Below are 20,566 nucleotides of genomic sequence, written 5' to 3'. Positions count from 1 at the left end.
CAAATTATTTTTGACAAAGGCATAAAGTTAATTCATTGGGTGCAAGAATTGTCTTTTCAACAAATGCTGCTGGAGCAATTAGATATCTATGTTAAAAAAAAATTTTTTTTACCTTATATGGTACAAAATAAATAAAAGCTGGAAATAAATCATAGACCTAAATGTAAGAACTAAATATACAAAACGTCTAGAAGGAAACACAGAGGAGAAATGTAACATCATTAATTTTTCTGAAAAGATAAATTATTTTGTTTTTATCAAATTTAGAACTTTTGCTCTTCAAAGACACCATTAAAAACTGAAAAAAATACTATGGTCTGGTAAAAAACAGTCAAGTTTTGCTATAACAACCATTAAGGGAAGGCAAATTTGGGAAACAATTTGAGTACAATGTAATTTACAAAGTAAATTTCACAGATTGATGTGCAATTGCATCCACAAGAAACCCTATGTGAATGGACAAAACTGCACCCATTTGAACTGAGTCCCATAGGTATACACAGAATGAACACACACATATTCAAAAACCTACCACTTACCCTGATTCAGTGTATTATCTTTTATGTTTTGCCATTCTTTCACATTTGTGATCATTATATATATAATGAATATGTGTGTGTGTGTATTCAACATCTCAAAAAAATCTGAGTGTCTTGACTCAAAAATGCTGAGCAGTGCACATAAAAGGAATGTTTTAAGTATTAAAGAAGCTTGAAACAAAGCATTTTTAAAGAAATGAGAGTGGTATCTCCTCAGTAATAGGCATAAAGGAATATATATTGCAGACCATCAGCTATAACACTGAAAAAATAAAAGAAATTCCTAGGTCTTTGAGCAAGTGCTGCAAAGTCAGTAAGAAGGCAGCCTAAAGAAATAGAAGCAATGAAAAAATTACTGAGCATATGGGTTGAAGACCAAACAATTTAAAAAAATGAAAAACTTTCCCACAAAGAAAAAGCACTATCTACATACAGAAGCCTTAAGTATAAACCACCAAATCCTGCAGAAATGGTTTCTTAATGCTAGTATTGGCTAGTCTGGTGGTTTCAAACAGTGCTGGAGCTGTAGGGAAAGAAACACAAGTCTAAAATGATAGCTTTTTTCTGTCAGGATTTGGAAGGTGTAATTACACTGCATTTTGTCTTCCATTAGTGCTACTAAAACGTTGAACAGTGCAGCTGTCCTTCTCGGAAGGTAGTCTTTTTCTCTTCAGCTGCTTTCAAGATCTTCTGTCAGGCTCTGCCATTTTATTATACTGGGTCTAGACATGGATTTCAAATTATTTTTCCTACTTGGAAATTCTTGGACTTCCTGAATTTGTGAATTACTATGCCTGATCAATTTTGAAAAATTCTCAGGCATTATCACTTTAATTTATGCCTCTTTCCCATTCTCTCTCCTCCACTGTTGATACTTCAATCAAGTATATGTTGGAACTTATATTCTATCTTCCTCATTGTTTCACTCATTTTCTTTTTTTCTTGTGCATTTTGGACAATTTATTCTGATGTATTTCACTTCAAAAATTCTCTCTTCACTTGTGTCTAATATACTGCTAGATGTACTTACTGAATCTTCAGCAGGTGGCAGAAATGGAAAACTGGAACTAGAAAACTGTAAAACTATAAAAAGTATCAATGTCAGAATTTGAATCACATCTACAAAGAAAATTCGTTCATCAATTCGTCATGGTCCCTGTCAATATGGATTCTCCCAGAAGCAAACTAGAAGGCAAAACTCAAAGCAACATTTAAGTGCATGTAGTCTTGGGCAGCATTGGGGGGCGGTGGGGGGAGGGATGGGAGCTGTGATTTTAAGAAAAACTTGTAGGGAAGTAGGAAAATGAGACAAGAAAGAAAGGAAGCTAATACAGGGTTTATTACCAAGCAAGCTACCTTTGTAGGCAACTTAACCCTCTGAGGAACTCTGTAAGGATAGTGTTTCTCCAACATTGGAGTGCATAAATATCATCCATTTAAGCATATATTCTTGATCCCCAGCCCCCAGAGATTCTGTTTCAGTAGTTTGGGGGTAGGTTCTAAGAATCTGCACCTCTAACTCCTGCACAATAGTAATGTTAATGTTACAGGTCTGTGTGTCAAACTTTGGTGCAGAAAATGTTTCTGAGGGAGTTATCCTGCCCAAGAGGACAGTGAACTGGAGTATTTACCCACCAACTCCCATCAGTCATTGTTTTAAAAGACTTCTCTCAAACACCCTGGTACTTCCTGTCTGCCTGCACATGGTCAACACAGATGTCTGCAGCCAAGAGAAACCTCTCAGGAAATAAGTCACAGGTGCTGTCAGTTGGAAATCAGGTTGGCATGTATTTAAATGGAAAGTGCCAAGGAAGCGTGAGCAGAGCAATGACAGCATTTGCTACACTGCTGTATGTGGTGTCATGGGGAAAATAAACATTAACCAAGAAATTATACAAATAAATTAAAATTATGGTAAGTGCTAAAAAGAAAATTACATGAGACTATCCCTAAAGATAGCCTCATATTATTACAGATGGCAAATTACTAGAGTAGTTAATGCTGGCCAAAATCACTGTTTTATAAATTTGTTAAGCGCCAACTCCAGATGAGTATCATATACATCAGCCGTTACTGACTGTACATACCTTATTTGCAGTCACTGTGATTGGTAGTTTACAATACAAATGTGTGCATAATCATTGAGCTTTCCATTTCGTTTCATTTGGATAACCCTTAGTTAAGATTTACTCGTTTTATAAATCTTAAGTTGTGAACATGGAAAGAAAGCTGCTTACTTCTGTTGTTTTTTCCATTTAAATGGCTTCACCAAAGGAAAACCTAAATCATATTGGATTTTAAGAAGTATGCTACAATCTATTCTACTATGTAAGATGTGTCTTTTTGATTCTGTCAATCCATATTCACTTTCCTTTCCAAATATATGCATCATCTTAAAGCACCTAAAGAATTAGCAACTGCAATGTTAGGGAACAGTCCACAAAACTACCCTTTCTTTAGGGGTTTCAAGAGCACCCTCAAATTTGATAACTTGCTTTACAAGGACTCAGTTCATTGAAAGATGTTATAGTCACGATTACAGTTTATTACAGGGAAAGAATACAGATTAAAATCAGCCTAGGGAAGAAACACACAGGACAGATTCTAGGAAAGTAATAAATGAAGAGCTTCTAGTAGACCTCTTCTGTGGAGTCATAGACTTGCCTGATATCACTGTCTGATAACATATAGTACTGCCAACCAGGAAAGTTCACCCAAACCCTAGGGTCCAGAGTCTTTACTGGGGCTACATCAGAATGGCATGCTGACCTCAGTTTCTAACCTTAAGAAGTTGAGCTGAGACTGCTTGATTTAAGGTTTCATTCTAAATCACGCTGTTACTATCTAGCTTGGTCCAAGGTCCCCAAGCTAACAAAGACATTTCTATCAGGCATGTAGGACACTCCAAGGGTATAGAGATTACATCCCCAAAGCCAAGAGCAAAGGGAAGATCTTCTTTTGGGCAAGTTTACATTCTTTACTACACTGTACCTTACCTTCTTCTATGTGTGGTCACTGCACTAAAAAGCCCTGACATTCCTTTTTACCTTACTGAGCTGAACTGCCACATTATGATATTGACAAAAATGTAACTACATGTAGATTTTTGTCATTAATGTGCTTTCAATACTGCTAGACTTTGATTAGCATAGTACTTGGGAAAAATCCATGTATTTGATACTTGAAACCAAGCTAAGATTCACAGCTCAATCTTATTCTAGTATCACAGGTAGAAGGTCTTCTTTTTCTATATTGGTCTTCATTGCTGGGTCCTATTTTGCAAAATACTGCTCAGGATAATCAATCCATGACAGAATACTTTGTTTAAAATCACAATGAAAATCTGGCATTTGAAATACTACCAATATACTTCCAGAAGATGATTACTGTACCTTAAGAAAATTACTCAGGAGCTCTTTGAGTTTCCCGAGCCTGCAAAAATAACTTCCTAAAACTAGCTAAAAACTGAAGACTGCTACCTTTTAAACATCAGCTGTTAGTGTTTCTAAATCATTATGCTTTAGATCACTCCTACTGCACAAAATACTGATTTGATATGTGTGCATGTAACAATGGAATATCTCATTATCCTTTTCTTTAGAGGCACAGAAACTCCTAACTACATTTTTGGTTCAGTTACCTATCATAATGTCCTGTGCTGTATAATTTGTAATACATCCATACAAATGGTTGATTTCAGAGTATAAACATTTAAAATCTTGACAAAAAAAATAAATGTTATATTGGGAACAAAGACTATATTTTATAAATGAGAAATTCTGATATAATATTTTTGAAAAGAATCTTAGCAATATTAAAATTAGTAAACATACTTTTTCTAATGTTGAAGATTTCTTTTAGAAAAGCATTGACATATTTTTATAGCTTAAAGAGAAAAACATTCTCCTTTGAATACAAGCACCAACAAAAACCATTATCCAAACAAAACAGAAAATACATTTTGTCTAAAAATGCCAGAATTTTTAAATTAGGGTATAATATTTAATGTAAGTAGTTAGAAAATATATTTCATCTAAAAATGAATGCCATAATTTTAATGAGGGTATAATATTTAATATAAGTAGCTAACAGTGCTTGCTTCAGCAGCACATATACTAAAATTGAAACAACACAGAGAAAACTAGCACAGCCCTACATAAGGATGATACGCAAATTTGTAATATGAGCGGCTAACAAAATTCTTATGGGACTACAAAACATATTTGACACTGTTTAGCATTATTTTCTGTCTTAAAATCTTAGAACATTTTTGCTAATAGAAGCAACTGCACTGAATTTGAAAATAAAGAAAACACAGCAGGAGGCAATTAAACATACTTTATCCATAAATAGATCATAATAATCACCATGAGAATTATAGACAGTAAATTTACATACGTATTTTTCCAAAACTTGAAGATAGATGTATATCTTGAACATTAGCTACATATGTGTTTAAAGAAATCTCTATGTAAAATTAATGTATACATTAAAATTAAAATGTTTTAAAACAAGCCATAAATACTTTTACCTTGTGCTTGGCTACATATTCTCATTCGTTATTACGTTAATGAAATTCTGAACATTAAGTAAAATGCTAAGACTCAGGCTGAAATTTTAGAATATTAGTCATTCTTAAGGATTTCCTGCCCTCCAGTGGTATCTGCCTTAATATTTTCACTGCACCTTTCAACATTACAAAGACACATTGCTTCTACATCTACATTATGAAATTATAGCACACTGTATGGCAGCATCTAATTTTTTTTCCATTACAGGTTCACTGTCTGTCTGGACCCATGCATCACATCTTGCAACCTGTAGAATGCAGTTATTACTGGTTATATTCTGCGAATTGTGTGCTGAATTACACTGAGACTGTGGAAACCGATCTGTATTATCTTTCATTGAGAGGTGGTGAAGATTCTCATTTTGTTCATGAATTTTGGCATTGTTTTTAATAATTCCATCACATGGAGGTTTTGGCATCCTTTCTGGATAAAAATTACTAGTTATTTGTCTGGTTCTGATGGCTCTCCTATTTGATTCTTCAACGTGCTGCGATATTTTATCTTCTTCTTCAGATAGCTAAAAGAAATTCAGTAATTTTGCTGTAAATTTTTGCTTAAATTTCTAAAAATCATTCAATCACTTCAAAGCATTCTAAAATTCACACTATAGAAAATTTAAAATATAGAAAATATTGGCAGGCTGCAATTCAAAGCTGGTACACCAACAAATAGTCTTCAAACATTAATCCACTGCTTCCAGAGATTCCTCAAAAAATTAAAACTAGAACTACCATATGATTCAGTAGTGCTACTACTGGGCATTTAATCAAAGAATACAAAAACACTAATTCAAAAAGATATGTGCAGCCCTATGTTTATTGCAGCGCTATTTACAATAGCAAAATTATGGAAGCAGCCCAACCCAAGTGTCCATCAGTAGATGAACAGATAAAGAAGATGTGGTATATATATACCATGGAATACTATTCCACCAGGAAAAAAACAAAACCTTGCCATTTGCAACAACATGGAGGGACCCAGAGACTATAATGCTAAGTGAAATAAATCAGAGAAAGATAAATGCTGTATGATTTCACTCATAAGTGGAATTTAAGAAACAAAAAAATTGAACAAAGAAAAAGGAGACAAGCCAAAAACAGATGCTTAACTATAGAGAACTGATGGTTATCAGAGGGGAAGTGGGTGGGGAAGATGGATGAAATAGGTGAAGGGGAATAAGAGTACACTTATCATGATGAGCATTTAGTACTGTATAGAATTGTTGAATCTCTATTATACACCTGAAACTAACATAAGACTACATGGTAATTATACTGGTATTAAAACTTAAAAAAATAATAACCTACTGGACTTTTAAAATAGCAAGAACAATAATAATCCTTGTATTAAAAATGCAGAAGAGCTAAGAAAGGAAAAGGGAATTTTGTCTGTTCTCAATCCTCATAATAGGCTACATCATCTCCCTACCATTTCACACAAAGAATTGACAAATAAATAATTCACTCATTGACTCATTAAGTTCAAAAATATCTAGATTCTATCTTTTATGGGTCCAGCTTCATGAAAAGTATAATTTAAGGAGAGTATCAGCTAATGGAAAATCAAATCAAATAGACAAAAGAAGTTAAATAAGAATAAGTATCTTAACTGTTATCTAAAAAAGTTAAATTTTAAGAACTTTTAATAGGTGTAGATTTCAATTTGCTAGTTCGAATGTTTCAACTTCATGAAAAATTTTATCTTTTTTTTGAGAGAGAGCGTGCGTGCAAGCAAGGGAAGGGCAGAGAGAGAGGGAAGCAGAGGATCTAAAGCAGGCTCTGTGATGACATCATCGAGCCCAATGCAGGTGAGCTCATGATCTGAACCGAGGTCGGGTGCTAAACCGACTGAGCTACCCAAGCACCCGTTGTTTTTGTTTTGTTTTTAGAGAAATTTATCTTTTAATTACTGAACTAACGAAAGTATTTTTTACTAAAATTCCAATATAAAAGTAATGACTGTTCTAGGTTTAAAAAAAAAAAAAAAAAAAAAAGCAAAGTTAACATAAAAACCCTGAAATAAGGTGTAGGCTGCAGTAGACTGGCACTAAAATAGAAAAAGTAAGCCCAAGAAATAACATTGACACTGGCTGGGCACAAATTTGAAAAAACAAGCTCAATACATTTATTCAAGAAAATAAATATCCATTTAGCTTCTGCAATGTGAGTGAAGTAGACACGGTTGCTGCCCTCTTAAAGCATACATTCTCACGGGTGGAAATAATACTAATCAAATAATCATGCATATGAATATCTAATTATAAATTGAGAAAAGCCTTATGAAGAACAAGTATGAAGCACTCTGAAAGCATAACTGAGAGGCTAGTTTAGATTGAGGAGCCAACGAGGGGCTTTCAGAAGAAGTGACATATTTGAACTGAGACTTAAAAGATGAATAAGAGTAAGACAAAGGAAATAGGATCTACAAATGCCCTGAAACAGAAAAGAGAATGATAAGCTAAGAAAATGAAAAGTCAAAAAGTCAGTACATGTGAAGTGTGGTGTAAAAGGGAGAACATTAGAAGTTGGAGATGTAGCCAGAGGCCAGATTACACATGGCCTGTAGCCACATTAAGAAGGTTAGATTCTAAAGTAAAACATAAATCCACTGAATACTTAAACACAGAAATAACACGATTCAACTTAGGTTTTCAAAAGATCATGATGACTGCTAACAGAAGAAAGTGGGACAAGAGTATAAGTAGAGAGATCTCGCAGGAGACCATCACAATAGTGCAAGAACAATATACTGGTACCTGAGGCTAGCATACTGACAGCAAAAGTTAAGAGAAGTAGATAAAATATGCAATTTATTTTGGAGATAGAACTGGCTGGATGAAGTGATGGAAACAATGTGGTTAAAAAAAATGATGAGCCAGAAAGAAATGGCAAAGTTAATTAAGTTTCTGGCGTGAGCAACTGAGTGGATAAAAAAGGTATCTACTAATATGGGAATTATCAATAAAACTGAGCTGGGGCAAAGACCTGTGGGTGTTCAGTTTAAGAGAAAGAAGAAAAGGAGGGGCGCCTAGGCGGCTCAGTTGTTTGAACATCTGACTCTTGATTTCGACTCAAGTCACGATCCCAGGGTTGTGGGATTGAGCCTTGCATCGGGCTCCACACTAAGTGTGGAGCCTGCTTGAGACAGGCTCTCTCTCTCTCTCTCTCTTTTGCTCTCTCTTTCGCTCTCTCTCTCTTCCACTCTCTCTCTCTTCCACTCTCTCTCTCTCTCTCTCTCTCTTCCGCTCTCTCTTTCGCTCTCTCTCCCTCTCTGCTCCTCTCCCCTTCTTGCTTGCATGCTCTCTCTCTCAAATAAAAATATGTTTCAAAAATAAAGGGAGATTTTGGTGAAATATCCAAGAAGCTATATCAAATAGGAAATTGGACATCTAAATAAGCATCTGGGCTAAAATGACAAAGAAGAAAACTGTCATGAGACAGATATTATATGTTGATGGAATACAGAACATCATCTAACATTTAGAGTACAGGTTTAGAGAAGAAAAGTGTCCTGTAGCAAACCCTAAACATTACATTTATATAGGGAGAAGGGTGGAAAAGAAGTCATCAAAGGCATAAAGTAGAATTCATTTTTTTTTTAACGTTTATTTATTTTTGAGACAGAGAGAGACAGACCATGAACAGGGGAGGGTCAGAGAGAGGGAGACACAGAATCTGAAACAGGCTCGAGGCTCTGAACGTCAGCACAGAGCCCGACGCGGGGCTCGAACTCACAGACTACGAGATCACGACCTGAGCCGAAGTCGGACGCTTAACCGACTGAGCCACCCAGGCGCCCCATAAAGTAGAATTCAAAGAGGTATGAAGGAAACCCAAGATAAGTGTATTATCACAAAAGCAAACAGAAAGAACATGTTTTAAAACAAGAAAATAATTTCTACTAATATTATTAGTTCTCATAAAATGAAAACTTAAAAATGCCCATTAAAATTGGCAAGATAGAGCCCACGGGTGTCCATCCTTAGAAAGAGCCGTTTGGACAGTGAGGCAGACACTACCAAAAAAAAAAAAAAAAAAAAAAAAAAAAAAAAAGGCAGATTAAGTGAACATGGAAGAATTAATGAAGGAGAACTCCATTTAAACTGTGATTTGTGAGAAATGCAGCATTCCCACTGAGGACATAACATGAGGACATAACACTCCATTTATTCAGATTACATTCTTCAACATTTTATAGTTTTCTTCATCTAAGCCTTCAGACTTTTTCTATGTATTCTTAGTTGTTTTAGGTTTTTAATTATTCTAAGTGGGTTCTTTTAAAAAGCATTTCAAAAGAAATCCAACTTTATCCTTGATAAGAGTGGCTTTGGTAAATAATAATGAACACATCATTTTTATAAATGAATGAATGATATTTACATTTCAATTTTACATTTGTTTATATTTTTCTTACACTTGAAGTGTTTAATATTTTTAAAAAATTTTCACTATTTATTGACAATTTTTTAGAATGTAAAGGTAACCTATGAAAAATATAAGTAATTCTAAATTAGCAGAGCATAAATTAATAAGCAAAAAAAAAAAAAATGTAACTTACCATTTCTGAACTAGAACTGAAGCAACTATCTGTTGGCCTTGGAGAATAACTGGTAGATTGACTACTCTGTGAAGAATCAAGATCTGAAAATAAAGATTTAATTCATGAAGAATGGTATTTATATATACAAAGTATATACATAGGCAAAACTATTTGCCGGTAAAATACATTTAGTTAACATTCTACAGAGAGCTATAAAGTGTGTGAAAACTAGTTAAAATTTTGTATACTTGGGCAGCTTGCATTTCTGATAGTATTATGGATTTTATACTTAAAACATTTGTATCTATAAGTAAAATAAGAGTATATACATAAGGAAAGAAAGGATAATAAAGAATATTGGATTGTTTTTTCCCAATATATGAACCATTTATTATAAACAAATAATTTAAAAAAAATTTTTAACATTTATTCATTATTGAGAGACAGAGACAGAGGATGAGCATGGGAGGGGCAGAGAGAGGGGGAGATACAGAATCTGAAGCAGGCTCCAGGCTCTGAGCTGTCAGCACAGAGCCCAAGCAGGGCTCAAACTCACAAACTGCGAAATCATGACCTGAGCCCAAGTCAGACAACCAACTGAGCCACCCAGGTACCCCATATAAACAAATAATTTGAAGTGTCAACTGCAGAAAGAGGAATAAGTCAAGTTTATTAAATCCCAACATGCAGATATGCGCTAATCCAGTAAATGAAGATTAATTGTACAATCAAAACTGTATGAAAAAAATCAATTCAGAGCATCCAGTATAATATTCTTTCATTATCTGGTTCATTATCTGGAACCAGGTAACTGCAACCAGATAACTGCAACTTGATTGCAAGTAAAGTTTAAAAGTGCACCTAAGAGGCAGGTCCTAACTCCCTACAATGCATAAATACTGTAAGTCAACAGTAGCTTCAACAATTCCTGTCCCTTGGTCTATGAAAATGGGTTTCCTCTCAAGAAAAGCCCAAGGAAGGGTGCGAGGGCGGCTCAGTCAGTTAAGCACCCAACTCTTGGTATTCAGCTCAGGTCATGATCTCATGGTTCATGAGTTCAAGCCTCATGTCAGGCTCTCTACTTCTACAAGTAGGGAGATAAAGTAACCAAAGTCAACAACAACAGGGAGCAAGTAACACTCTCCAAAAAACACCTCCTGAAGGGCCAGGCCCTGGACATGTATGACTGCTCTTTAATATAGCAGTTCTTGCAGGTACAAGGCACACAACGAGCTTTTACAACACATAAGGGACAGAAAACTAGCCAAAATGATGAAACAGAAGAATTCTCCTCAAAAGAAATTCCAGGACGAAATGACAGCTAAAGAATTGCTCCAAACAGATATAAACAATATAACTGAACAAGAATTTAGAATAACAGTCTAAGATTAATTGCTGGGCTTGAAAAAAGCATAGAAGACAGCAGAGAATCTATTTCTGCAGACATTAAGGAACTAAAAAATAGTAATGGTGAATTTTAAAAATGCTATAAATGAGGTGAAAAATAAACTGGAGGCAGTGACAGAATTGAAGAGGCAAGGGGGGGGGGGAATAGGTAAAATAGAAGATAAAATTATGGAAAAAGAGGAAGCTGAGAAAGAGATTAAAAAAAACTTCTGGATCATGACAGAAAATTACAGAACTAAGTGATTCAAGGAAATGGAACAATATCTATATCATAGGAATTCCAGAAGAAGAGAGAGAAAGGGGCCAAAGGTGTACTTGAGCAAATCATAGCTGAGAATTCCTCAACCTGGGGAAGGAAACAGGCATTGAAATACAAGAGGCACAGAGAACCCCCTTCAGACGTAACTTGAATCAATCTTCTGCACAACATATCATAGTGAAACTGGAAAAATACAAGGATGAAGAGAGAATTCTGAAAGCAGCTAGGGATAAACAGGCCTTAACATAAAAAGGTAGACACATAAGGGTAGTAGCAGACCTATCTACTGAAACTTGGCAGGCCAGAAAGGAATGGCAGGGAATCTTCAATGTGATGAACAGAAAAAATATGCAGCCAAGAACCCTTTCCCAGCAAGTCTGTCATCCAGAATAGAAGGATATATAAAGGTTTTCCCAAATGAAAACTGAAGGAATTCATCACCACTAAACCAGCCCTACATGAGATCCTAAGGGGGATTCTGTGAGTGGAATGCTACAAAGATCACAAAGGACCAGAGACACCACTACAAGCATGAAACCTACAGATAACACAATGACTCTAAACACCTATCTTTCAATAATAACACTGAATATAAATGGACTAAATGTTCCAATCAAAAGACAGAGAATCAGAATGGATAAAAACCAAACAAACAAACAAACAAACAAGACCCATCTATTTTCTGTCTACAAGAGACCAATTTTAGACCTGAGGACACCTTCAGATTGAAATTGAAGGGATGGAAAACCAGCTATCATGCTAATGGAAGTCAAAAGAAAGTTGGAGTAGCCATACTTATATCAGACAAACTAGATTTTAAACTAAAGGCTGTAACAAGAGATGAAGGACATTATATAATAATTACAAGTCAATCCATCAAGAAGGGCTAACAATAAATGTTTATGCACCAAATTTGGAAGCACCCAAATATATACAACAGTTAATCACAAACATCTTATTGGTAAGCAATCTTATTGGTAAGAATGTGGTAATTGCAGGGGACCTTAATACTCCACTTACAACAATAGACAGATCATCTAGACAGAAAATCAATAAACAATAGCCCTGAATGATACACTGGACCAGATGGACTTGACAGATATATTTAGAACTTTTCATCCTAAAGCAGCAGAATGCATATTCTTCTTGAGTGTACATAGAACATTCTCCAAGATAGATCACATATTGGGTCACAAAACAGCTCTCAATAAGATCATACCATGGACACTTCCAGATCACAATGCTATGAAACTTGACATCAACCATAGGAAAAAGTTTGAAAAACCTTCAAATGCATGGAGGTTAAAGAACATCCTACTAAAAAAAAGAATGTGTCAACAAGGCAATTAAAGAAGAAACTAAAAAATACATGGAACACATGAAAATTAAAACATAACAATCCAAACCCCTTTGGGATGCAGCAAAGGCATTCCTAAGAGGAAAATATACTGCAATCCAGGCCTAGCTCAAGAAACAAGAAAAATCCCAAATACAAAATCTAACAGCACACCTAAAGGAAATAGAAGCAGAACAACAAAGAAACCCCAAGGCCAGTAGAAGAGAAATAATAAAGACCAGAACAGAAATAAACAATAGAGAATCCAAAAAAACAATAGAACAGATCAATGAAAGAAACTAAGAGTTGGTTTTTTGAAAACAAACAAAATTGAAAACAAACAAACCCCTAGCCAGACTTCTCAAAAAGAAAAGAGGACCCAATTAGAAAAAAAAATCATGAAGGAAAATTGATTTATCACAATCAATCCCTCAGAAATACAAGCAATTATCAGAGAATACTATGGAAAAGTATATGCCAGCCAACAGGACAACCTGGAAGAAATGGACAAATCCCTAGGCACCCACAAACTACCAAAACTCAAACAGGAAGAAATAGAAAATTTGAACAGATCCATAACTAGTAAAGAAATTGAATCAGTTATCAAAAATCTCCCACTGAGAACAAACTGAGGGTTGATGGGCAGTGGGAGGGAGGGGAGGGTGGATGATGGGTATTGAAGAGGACATCTTTTGGGATGAGCACTGGGTGTTGTATGGAAACCAATTTGACAATAAATTTCATATATTAAAAAAAAAATCTCCCAACACATAAGAGTCCTGGACCAGATGGCTTCCCTGGGGAATTCTACCAGACATTTAAAGCAGAGATAATACCTGTCCTCCTCAAGCTGTTCCAAAAAATAGAAATGGAAGGAAAACTTCCAAACTCATTCTATGAAGCCAGCATTACCTTGATTCCCAAACCAGTTAGAGACCCCACAGAAAAGGAGAACTACAGGCCAATATCCCTGATGAACATGGATGCAAAAATTCTCAACAAGATACTAGCAAATCAAATTCAACAGCATATAAAAAGAATTATTCACCATGATCAAGTGGGATTCATTCCTGGGCTGCAGGGATGGTTCAACATTTGCAAATCAATCAATGTGATACATCACATTAATAAAAGAAACGTTAAGAACCATATGATCCCATCAATCGATGAAGAAAAAGCATATGACAAAATTCAGCATCCTTTCTTAATAAAAACCCTCGAGAAAGTCGGGATAGAAGGAACATACTTAAACATCAAAAAAGCCATTTATGAAAAGCCCACAGCTAATATCACCCTCAATGGGAGAAAAACTGAGAGCTTTCCCCCTGAGATCAGGAACATGACAGGGATGTCCACTCTCACCACTTGTTTAACATACTGTTGGAAGTCCTAGCATCAGCAATCGGACAACAAAATGAAATAAAAGACATCAAAATTGGCAAAGAAGTCAAACTTTCACTTTTGCAGACATGATACTCTACATGGAAGACCCAAAAGACTCCACCAAAAGACTCCTAGAGCTGATAACATGAATTCAGCAGAGTCACAGGGTACAAATTCAATGTACAGAAATCGGCTGCATTTTTATACACCAATAATGAAGCAACAGAAAGACAAATAAAGAAACTGATCCCGTTCACAATTGCACCAAGAACCATAAAATACCTAGGAATAACATAACCAAAGATGTAAAAGATCTATATGCTGAAAACTATAGAAAGCTTATGAAGGAAATTGAAGAAGACACAAAGAAATGGAAAAACATGCCATGCTCATGGGTTGTTAAAATGTCAATACTACCCAAAGCAATCTACACATTCAATGCAATCCCAACCAAAATAGCACCAGCATTCTTCTCAAAGCTAGGACAAGCAATCCTAAAATTTGTATGGAACCACAAAAGACCCCAAATAGCCAAAGTAATTTTGAAGAAGAAAACCAAAGCAGGCAGCATCACAATCCCAGACTTTAGCCTCTACTACAAAGCTGTAATCATCAAGACAGCATGGTATTGGCACAAAAACAGACACATAGACCAATGGAACAGAGTGGGTCCGGAATTGGACCCACAAATGTATGGCCAACTAATCTTTGACAAAGCACGAAAGAGTATCCAATGGAAAAAAAGACAGTGTCTTTAAGCAAATGATACTGGGAGAACTGGACAGCAACACAAAGAACAAAACTAGACCACTTTCTTACACCATACACAAAAATAAATTCAAAATGGATGGAAGACCTAAATGTGAGACACGAAACCACCAAAATCCTAAAGGAGAATGCAGGTAGCAAATTTTTTAAAAGTTTTTAAAATTTATTTTGAGAGAGAGAGAGAGAGAGAGAGAGAATGAGAACAAGCAGGGTAGGGGCAGAGAGAGAATCTCAAGCAGGCTCCACACTGTCACTTCAGAGACCTATGTGGGGCTCAAACTCATGAACTGTGAGATCATGACCTGAGCTGAAATCAAGAGTCAGATGCTTAACTGACGGAGCCACCCAGGCATCCCCAGGTTGATAGCAGCTGTAGCACCTTCTTACTACCTTACTTACCTCTTGAGGCAAGGGGAAACAAAAGCAAAAATGAACTACTGGGACTTCATCAAGACAGAAAGCTTCTGCATAGCAAACAATCAACAAAACTAAAATGCAACCTTCAGAATGGGGAGAAGATATCTGCAAATGACATATCTGATAAAGGGTTAGAATCTAAAATCTATAAAGAACTTATTAAACTAACACCCAAAAAACAATTAATCCGGTCAAGATGCAGGCAGAAGACATGAATAGATATTTTTCCAAAGAAGACTTAAGAAGTGCAACAGACGTGTGAAAAGATACTCAACATCACTAATAATCAGGGAAATACAAATCAAAACCATGATGAGACAGGGACCTGGGTGGCTCAGTTGGTTAAGCATCTGACTTCAGCTCAGATCATGATTTCACAGTTTGTGAGTTCGAGTCCTGCATTGGGGTGAGCTTGAGTCCTGCTTCAGGTGAGCTCGAGGCCCCACTTCTCTCTCTCTTTCTGCCCCTCAGGGGATTTTCTCTTTCCCATTTCTGCTCCTCACTCACTTGTGCCCTCTATCTCTCAAAAGAAAAAAAAGAAAACACTATGAGATTTTACCTCACAGCTGTCATAATGGCTAAAACTAACAACACAGGAAACAACAGGTGTTGGCAAGGATGTGGAGAAAGGGGAACTCTCTTGCACTGTTGGTGGAAATGCAAACTGGTACAACCACTCTAAAATAAAGAGTATGGAGGTTATTCAAGAAGTTAAAAGTAGAACTACCCTATGATCCAGCAATTACACTACTAGTTATTTACCCAAAGTATACAAAAATACAGATTTGAAGGGGGACATGCACCCTCATGTTTATAGCAGTATTATCAACAATAGCCAAATTATGGGAAGAGCCCAAATATCCATTGACTGATGAATGGATAAAGAGGATGTGGTGTGTGTGTGTGTGTGTGTGTGTGTGTACATGTATATGTATATATACACATATATACACATATGTGTATATATACATATATATATAATGGAATATTACTCAGCCATCAGAAAGAACCAAATCTTGCCATTTGCAACAACATGCATGGAGCTAGAATGTATGATGCTAAGTGAAATGAGTTAATCAGAGAAAGACAAATATCATGATTTCACTCATATATAGAATTTAAGAAACAAAAGAGATGAACATAGGGGGAGGGAAGGAAATATCTAATATAAAAACAGAGAGGGAAGCAAACCATAAGATTCTCTTACCTATATAGAACAAACTGAGGATTGTTGGAGCAGAGGTGCGTAGGAGGATGAGCTAAATGGGGGTTGGGCATTAAGGAAGGAATCATTCACAATGTATTTTTTTCATTGTTGAAAGAGTATACTTTCAACATGCATCTTCATTGTTTCTCTTTTTTTGCACTAGTTACAAAAAAATAATGTTTATTTTTTGACAGAGACAGAGTGTGAGTGGGGCAGGGGCAGAGAGAAAGGGAGACAGAATTCAAAGCAGGCTCCAGACTCCAAGCTGTCAGCCCAGAGCCCAACGTGGGGCTTGAACTCACAAACTGTGAAATCACAACCTGGGCCGAAGTCAGACACTCAAACTACTGAGCCACCCAGGTGCCCCTACACTCATTAATTTAAATGAAAATATCAAATAACATTCATGCTGGAATGACAGCTGTTTATTAATTGCAACCGTAGCTAGTTGGCTACTGAAACAAAGATATAGCAAAATCAACAAAAGCATTCTGAGGGGCGCCTGAGTGGCTCAGATAGTTGAGCACCCGACTTGATTTCGGCTCAGGTCATGGTCTCATGGTTCATGAGATCAAACCCCTCACTGGGCTCCACACTGAGAGCACCAATCCAGTTTGGGATTCTCTCTCTCCCTCTCTCTCTGGCCCTCTACTTGCACGCTCTCTCTCCCTCAAATACATAAACATTAAAAAAGAAAAAAAACAAAAGAGGGGTGCCTGGGTGGCTCAGTCAGTTAAGCGTCTGACTTCAGCTCAGGTCATGATCTCACAGTTTGTGAGTTCAAGTCCCGCATCAGGCTGTGTACTGACAGCTCAGAGCCTGCAGCCTGCTTCAGATTCTGTGTCTCCCTCTCTCTGTCCTTCCCTGCTCGTGCTCTCTCTGCCACTCAAAAATAAATAAACATTAAAAAAAAGAAAAAAAAGAAGAAAAAAAATTGTGTGAGAATTAGCTATACACAATGTATAAGAATATTAAATCATGTTGTATACCCTAAATATATACAATTTTTAAAAATATTTATTTACTTATTTAATCTCTACGCCCAATGTGGGGTCTGAACTCATGATCCCAAGATCAAGAGTCAAATGCTCTACGAACTGAGTCAGCCAGGTGCTCCAATACATACAATTTTTGTTTGCCAATTATACCTCAATAAAACCAGAAAAAAAAAAAAAAAAAAAGTATCTCTCCTTTGACTCAGCAATCCCATTCCTAGAAATTACCCTAAAAATATACCTCCACAACTCAGCAACATATGCACAGAGTTTTTCATTGCAACATTATTTGTAAGAACAAGATCCTGGAAACAACCCAAACATCCATCAACAGGCATTAGCTGAATAAACTATAATCCATCCATATTATGGATTACCATATGGTCATAAATAAAGGATGAAAAAATGTCTAATATTACCATGGAGAACACTTCAGGATGTTTTATTAAATAAATTAATCTATTCAATTAATTTATGAAATATCCTATGTTAAATAAAAAATCTACTATTACATTTAAAACGAGAAAGGCAAGAACTAAGTTTCATGTATATATATGTGTTTATAAACTTTTAGGCTGTATTTTGGGGAAAAAAACCTGGAATGATAAAACGTAAACCAACAAAAAGCAGCTACTCATCTGATGCAGAAGGAAATAGGGCAGCAAAGATAAGGATTGCAACCAAACTAATGTGTTACATATTCTAAAGGTTAAATTAATTCCAAAAGAAAAAAAGTCCATAAAGATTTCTAGGTATCCTAGTAGACCTAGATATCCTGAAGAATCATTCTATCACAGAATATATAACAAGTGCTAGAAACTTTTATCAATAAAAAGACAGCATAGAATAAAAAGACCACTCAAATCTGAAGTATTTGCTATACACAGTTAATATCTAGGGATATACACATATAGGTATATAAAAGACATCCCATAAAGAAAGCCCAACTTAAAAGAAACACAGGCAACAAACATGAAAGGCATTTCACAGATGAAACATGGATGGCCAATCGACCTAATTAATAGAGAAATATAAATTAAAAATACAATGCAATACCAGATTGCCAACAATGAGGTGCCAGACGCAGTGTTACAATATTTAACAACTAAGACTCCTACCTCTCACTAGTTGAAGTTTAAAATGGCACAATTACTTTGGAAAACATTCTGCATTACCTGGATGAGGTGAAGATGTTCATACCATACGACTACTCAGTTCTGCTTGTAAAACTATATCACAGAGGAATTTTTATACACATGAGTCAGAAGAAATGTCAAGAATTGCCAAAGCAACACTGCTTATCATATCAAAATATTCAAGACAACCTAAATAATCACAGCCAGAGGATGTATAAATAAGCTGTGGTACATTCCCAAAATAGTCGTAAACGATATAGTAGTAAACAAATAATGAAATGTACCAGAGTCAAAAGTATCAAAGTGAACAAACCTCAAAATACATTAGTGGGTGAACAACAACATCAGAAAAATATGTAGAGTTGGCCTCAATTTGTAAAAAGTTCAAAACTAAGCAATGGAAAAGTCTATGTGTGATATCACAAAAAATAAATTCAGGATAATAGTTACCTCTAGGGGGCAGGATAGGAAATGCAATTGAGAAGACCTTCAAAAGTTCTGATTATACATTTCTTAAGCTACAAAGTACATATACGGGTATCAGTTTCATTATTCATTAAACTGTACATATATATTATATATACTCATGTATAATATATACAATAAAATAAGTGTAATACTAGTATATTCTAACATATCTATGAAATATTTGGTGGCATAAATCTGAAAAAAAAACATTTAAAACTTAACTGATTTTCATTTAAATGTTAGTTCATTTTAAAGAATAAAATTCACTTGATAGTTATACTTACAGATTTTCTTAGATGTTGGCCTGTCTTTTAAAGAACAAGTTCCTCCTTCTTCCATCGGAATCTAGAAGAAAAACAAAATTTTAACAACTCCCAAGTATAAACAGTAATACCCCCTCACATCTCCCTCTTAATCCCACCAATTCATCTTACAGTACTTTTCCTTCACATTAATTCAACAAAGATTATTTTAATACTACAAAGAAAAATTTGCCTGTGATGAATAATAAAGTAAACAAAATTTAATAGGTTTTGAAACAGTAAGCAACAGAATAGACACTTGCTAAGAAACTTATGAAAAGTCTTGAAGTAATCATAGTAAATGCAGTTCAAAAGAGACAAATATATGAATGTAATTTGGAGATTTATTGTTATTCTCTAAATTTAAGTTGGATATCAATTTATTTATTTTCAGGTTTCTTAAATAATAAAGGCCCTCAGAAGTATATATTTTTGTATAGAACAAACCACTGATTTTGATTTTCATCAATTTCTATGTAATTTCTTATTTTCACTTTTTTTTTCTTTTAGTCTTTTTCTCACTAAAAAACAGAATGTTTCTTAATTTCCAAGAAAGTACGGGAGGTTAAGCATCTTCTGTTGTTGTTTTTGTTGTTGATTTCTAACTTAATGAATTATTAGAAAATGTGACTATGAATCTCTCCTTAGACAAATCTCTTAAACTTTCTTTACGGCTCACTACATGAATTATATTTGCAAGTGTATCATGGACTTACAAAAAAATATACATTCTCTGTTGGTAGGATAAAGTGTTTTAAGTAAGATAAAGGAGATTGGATAAAGGAGAAAGCTGCTTACCAAATTGTTTCCCTCTTCTCTTAGGCACAGAGCTAGAGTACATTTCCTAGCCTCCTTTGAAGTCTGTTTGGACATGTGATTTGAATTCTGGTCATAAGCAAAAGTGGTATATGCCACTGCTACCCCTCACCCATAAAAATTTTCCCTAAAACCTCCCACTTCTCTTTCCCTTCTGCCATCTGATGTGAACATACATTTATAAACATGGAAACCGCCAGTTAATGACAGCAAAGTCCCCACCAGCTCAGGTTCCTGAATAACTTTATGCAGTAGAGCCTTTTCTCTAATCCCACTACTCAATCATTTAGAAAGTATTATATGTTCAACTCTTAAATAGCACGCAAGCCCCAGACTTGCACCACACACAAGCTGAGAAGGTTATATATACACCAAGGCAAGCACATAATACCAATAGCCACCTCAGATCTGTTTATAGAGGAT

The 20,566-nt window shown here is 35.4% G+C and overlaps 1 protein-coding gene and 1 pseudogene across 2 annotated transcripts in view; one reads left to right on the top strand and one right to left on the bottom strand.

Annotated features, from left to right (window-relative positions):
* The first annotated feature begins 4,630 nt into the window (after positions 1-4,630).
* On the top strand, positions 4,631-4,743 carry LOC132660450 (U6 spliceosomal RNA; annotated as a pseudogene).
* A 120-nt stretch (positions 4,744-4,863) lies between these two features.
* Positions 4,864-20,566, bottom strand: part of REDIC1 (regulator of DNA class I crossover intermediates 1) — a 91,439-nt gene continuing 75,736 nt past the window's right edge. Inside the window, exons 11-13 of one of the 2 annotated variants that reach the window (XM_060657925.3) lie at positions 19,310-19,370; positions 9,668-9,750; positions 4,864-5,627 (exon numbers count right to left, since the gene is read on the bottom strand). In XM_060657925.3, coding sequence (XP_060513908.1) covers positions 5,265-5,627; positions 9,668-9,750; positions 19,310-19,370 — 507 coding nt within the window. In that variant the 3' untranslated portion in view covers positions 4,864-5,264. The remainder of the gene's footprint in view (positions 5,628-9,667; positions 9,751-19,309; positions 19,371-20,566) is intronic. The other variant, XR_009617343.3, reaches the window with a different exon arrangement.

This window comes from Panthera onca, chromosome B4, assembly GCF_046562875.1.
Source record: "Panthera onca isolate mPanOnc1 chromosome B4, mPanOnc1 haplotype 2, whole genome shotgun sequence".
Taxonomy (NCBI): Eukaryota; Metazoa; Chordata; class Mammalia; order Carnivora; family Felidae; genus Panthera; species Panthera onca.
The sequence above is the reverse complement of the archived record's forward strand: the minus strand, read 5'-3'. Positions and strand labels throughout refer to the sequence as shown.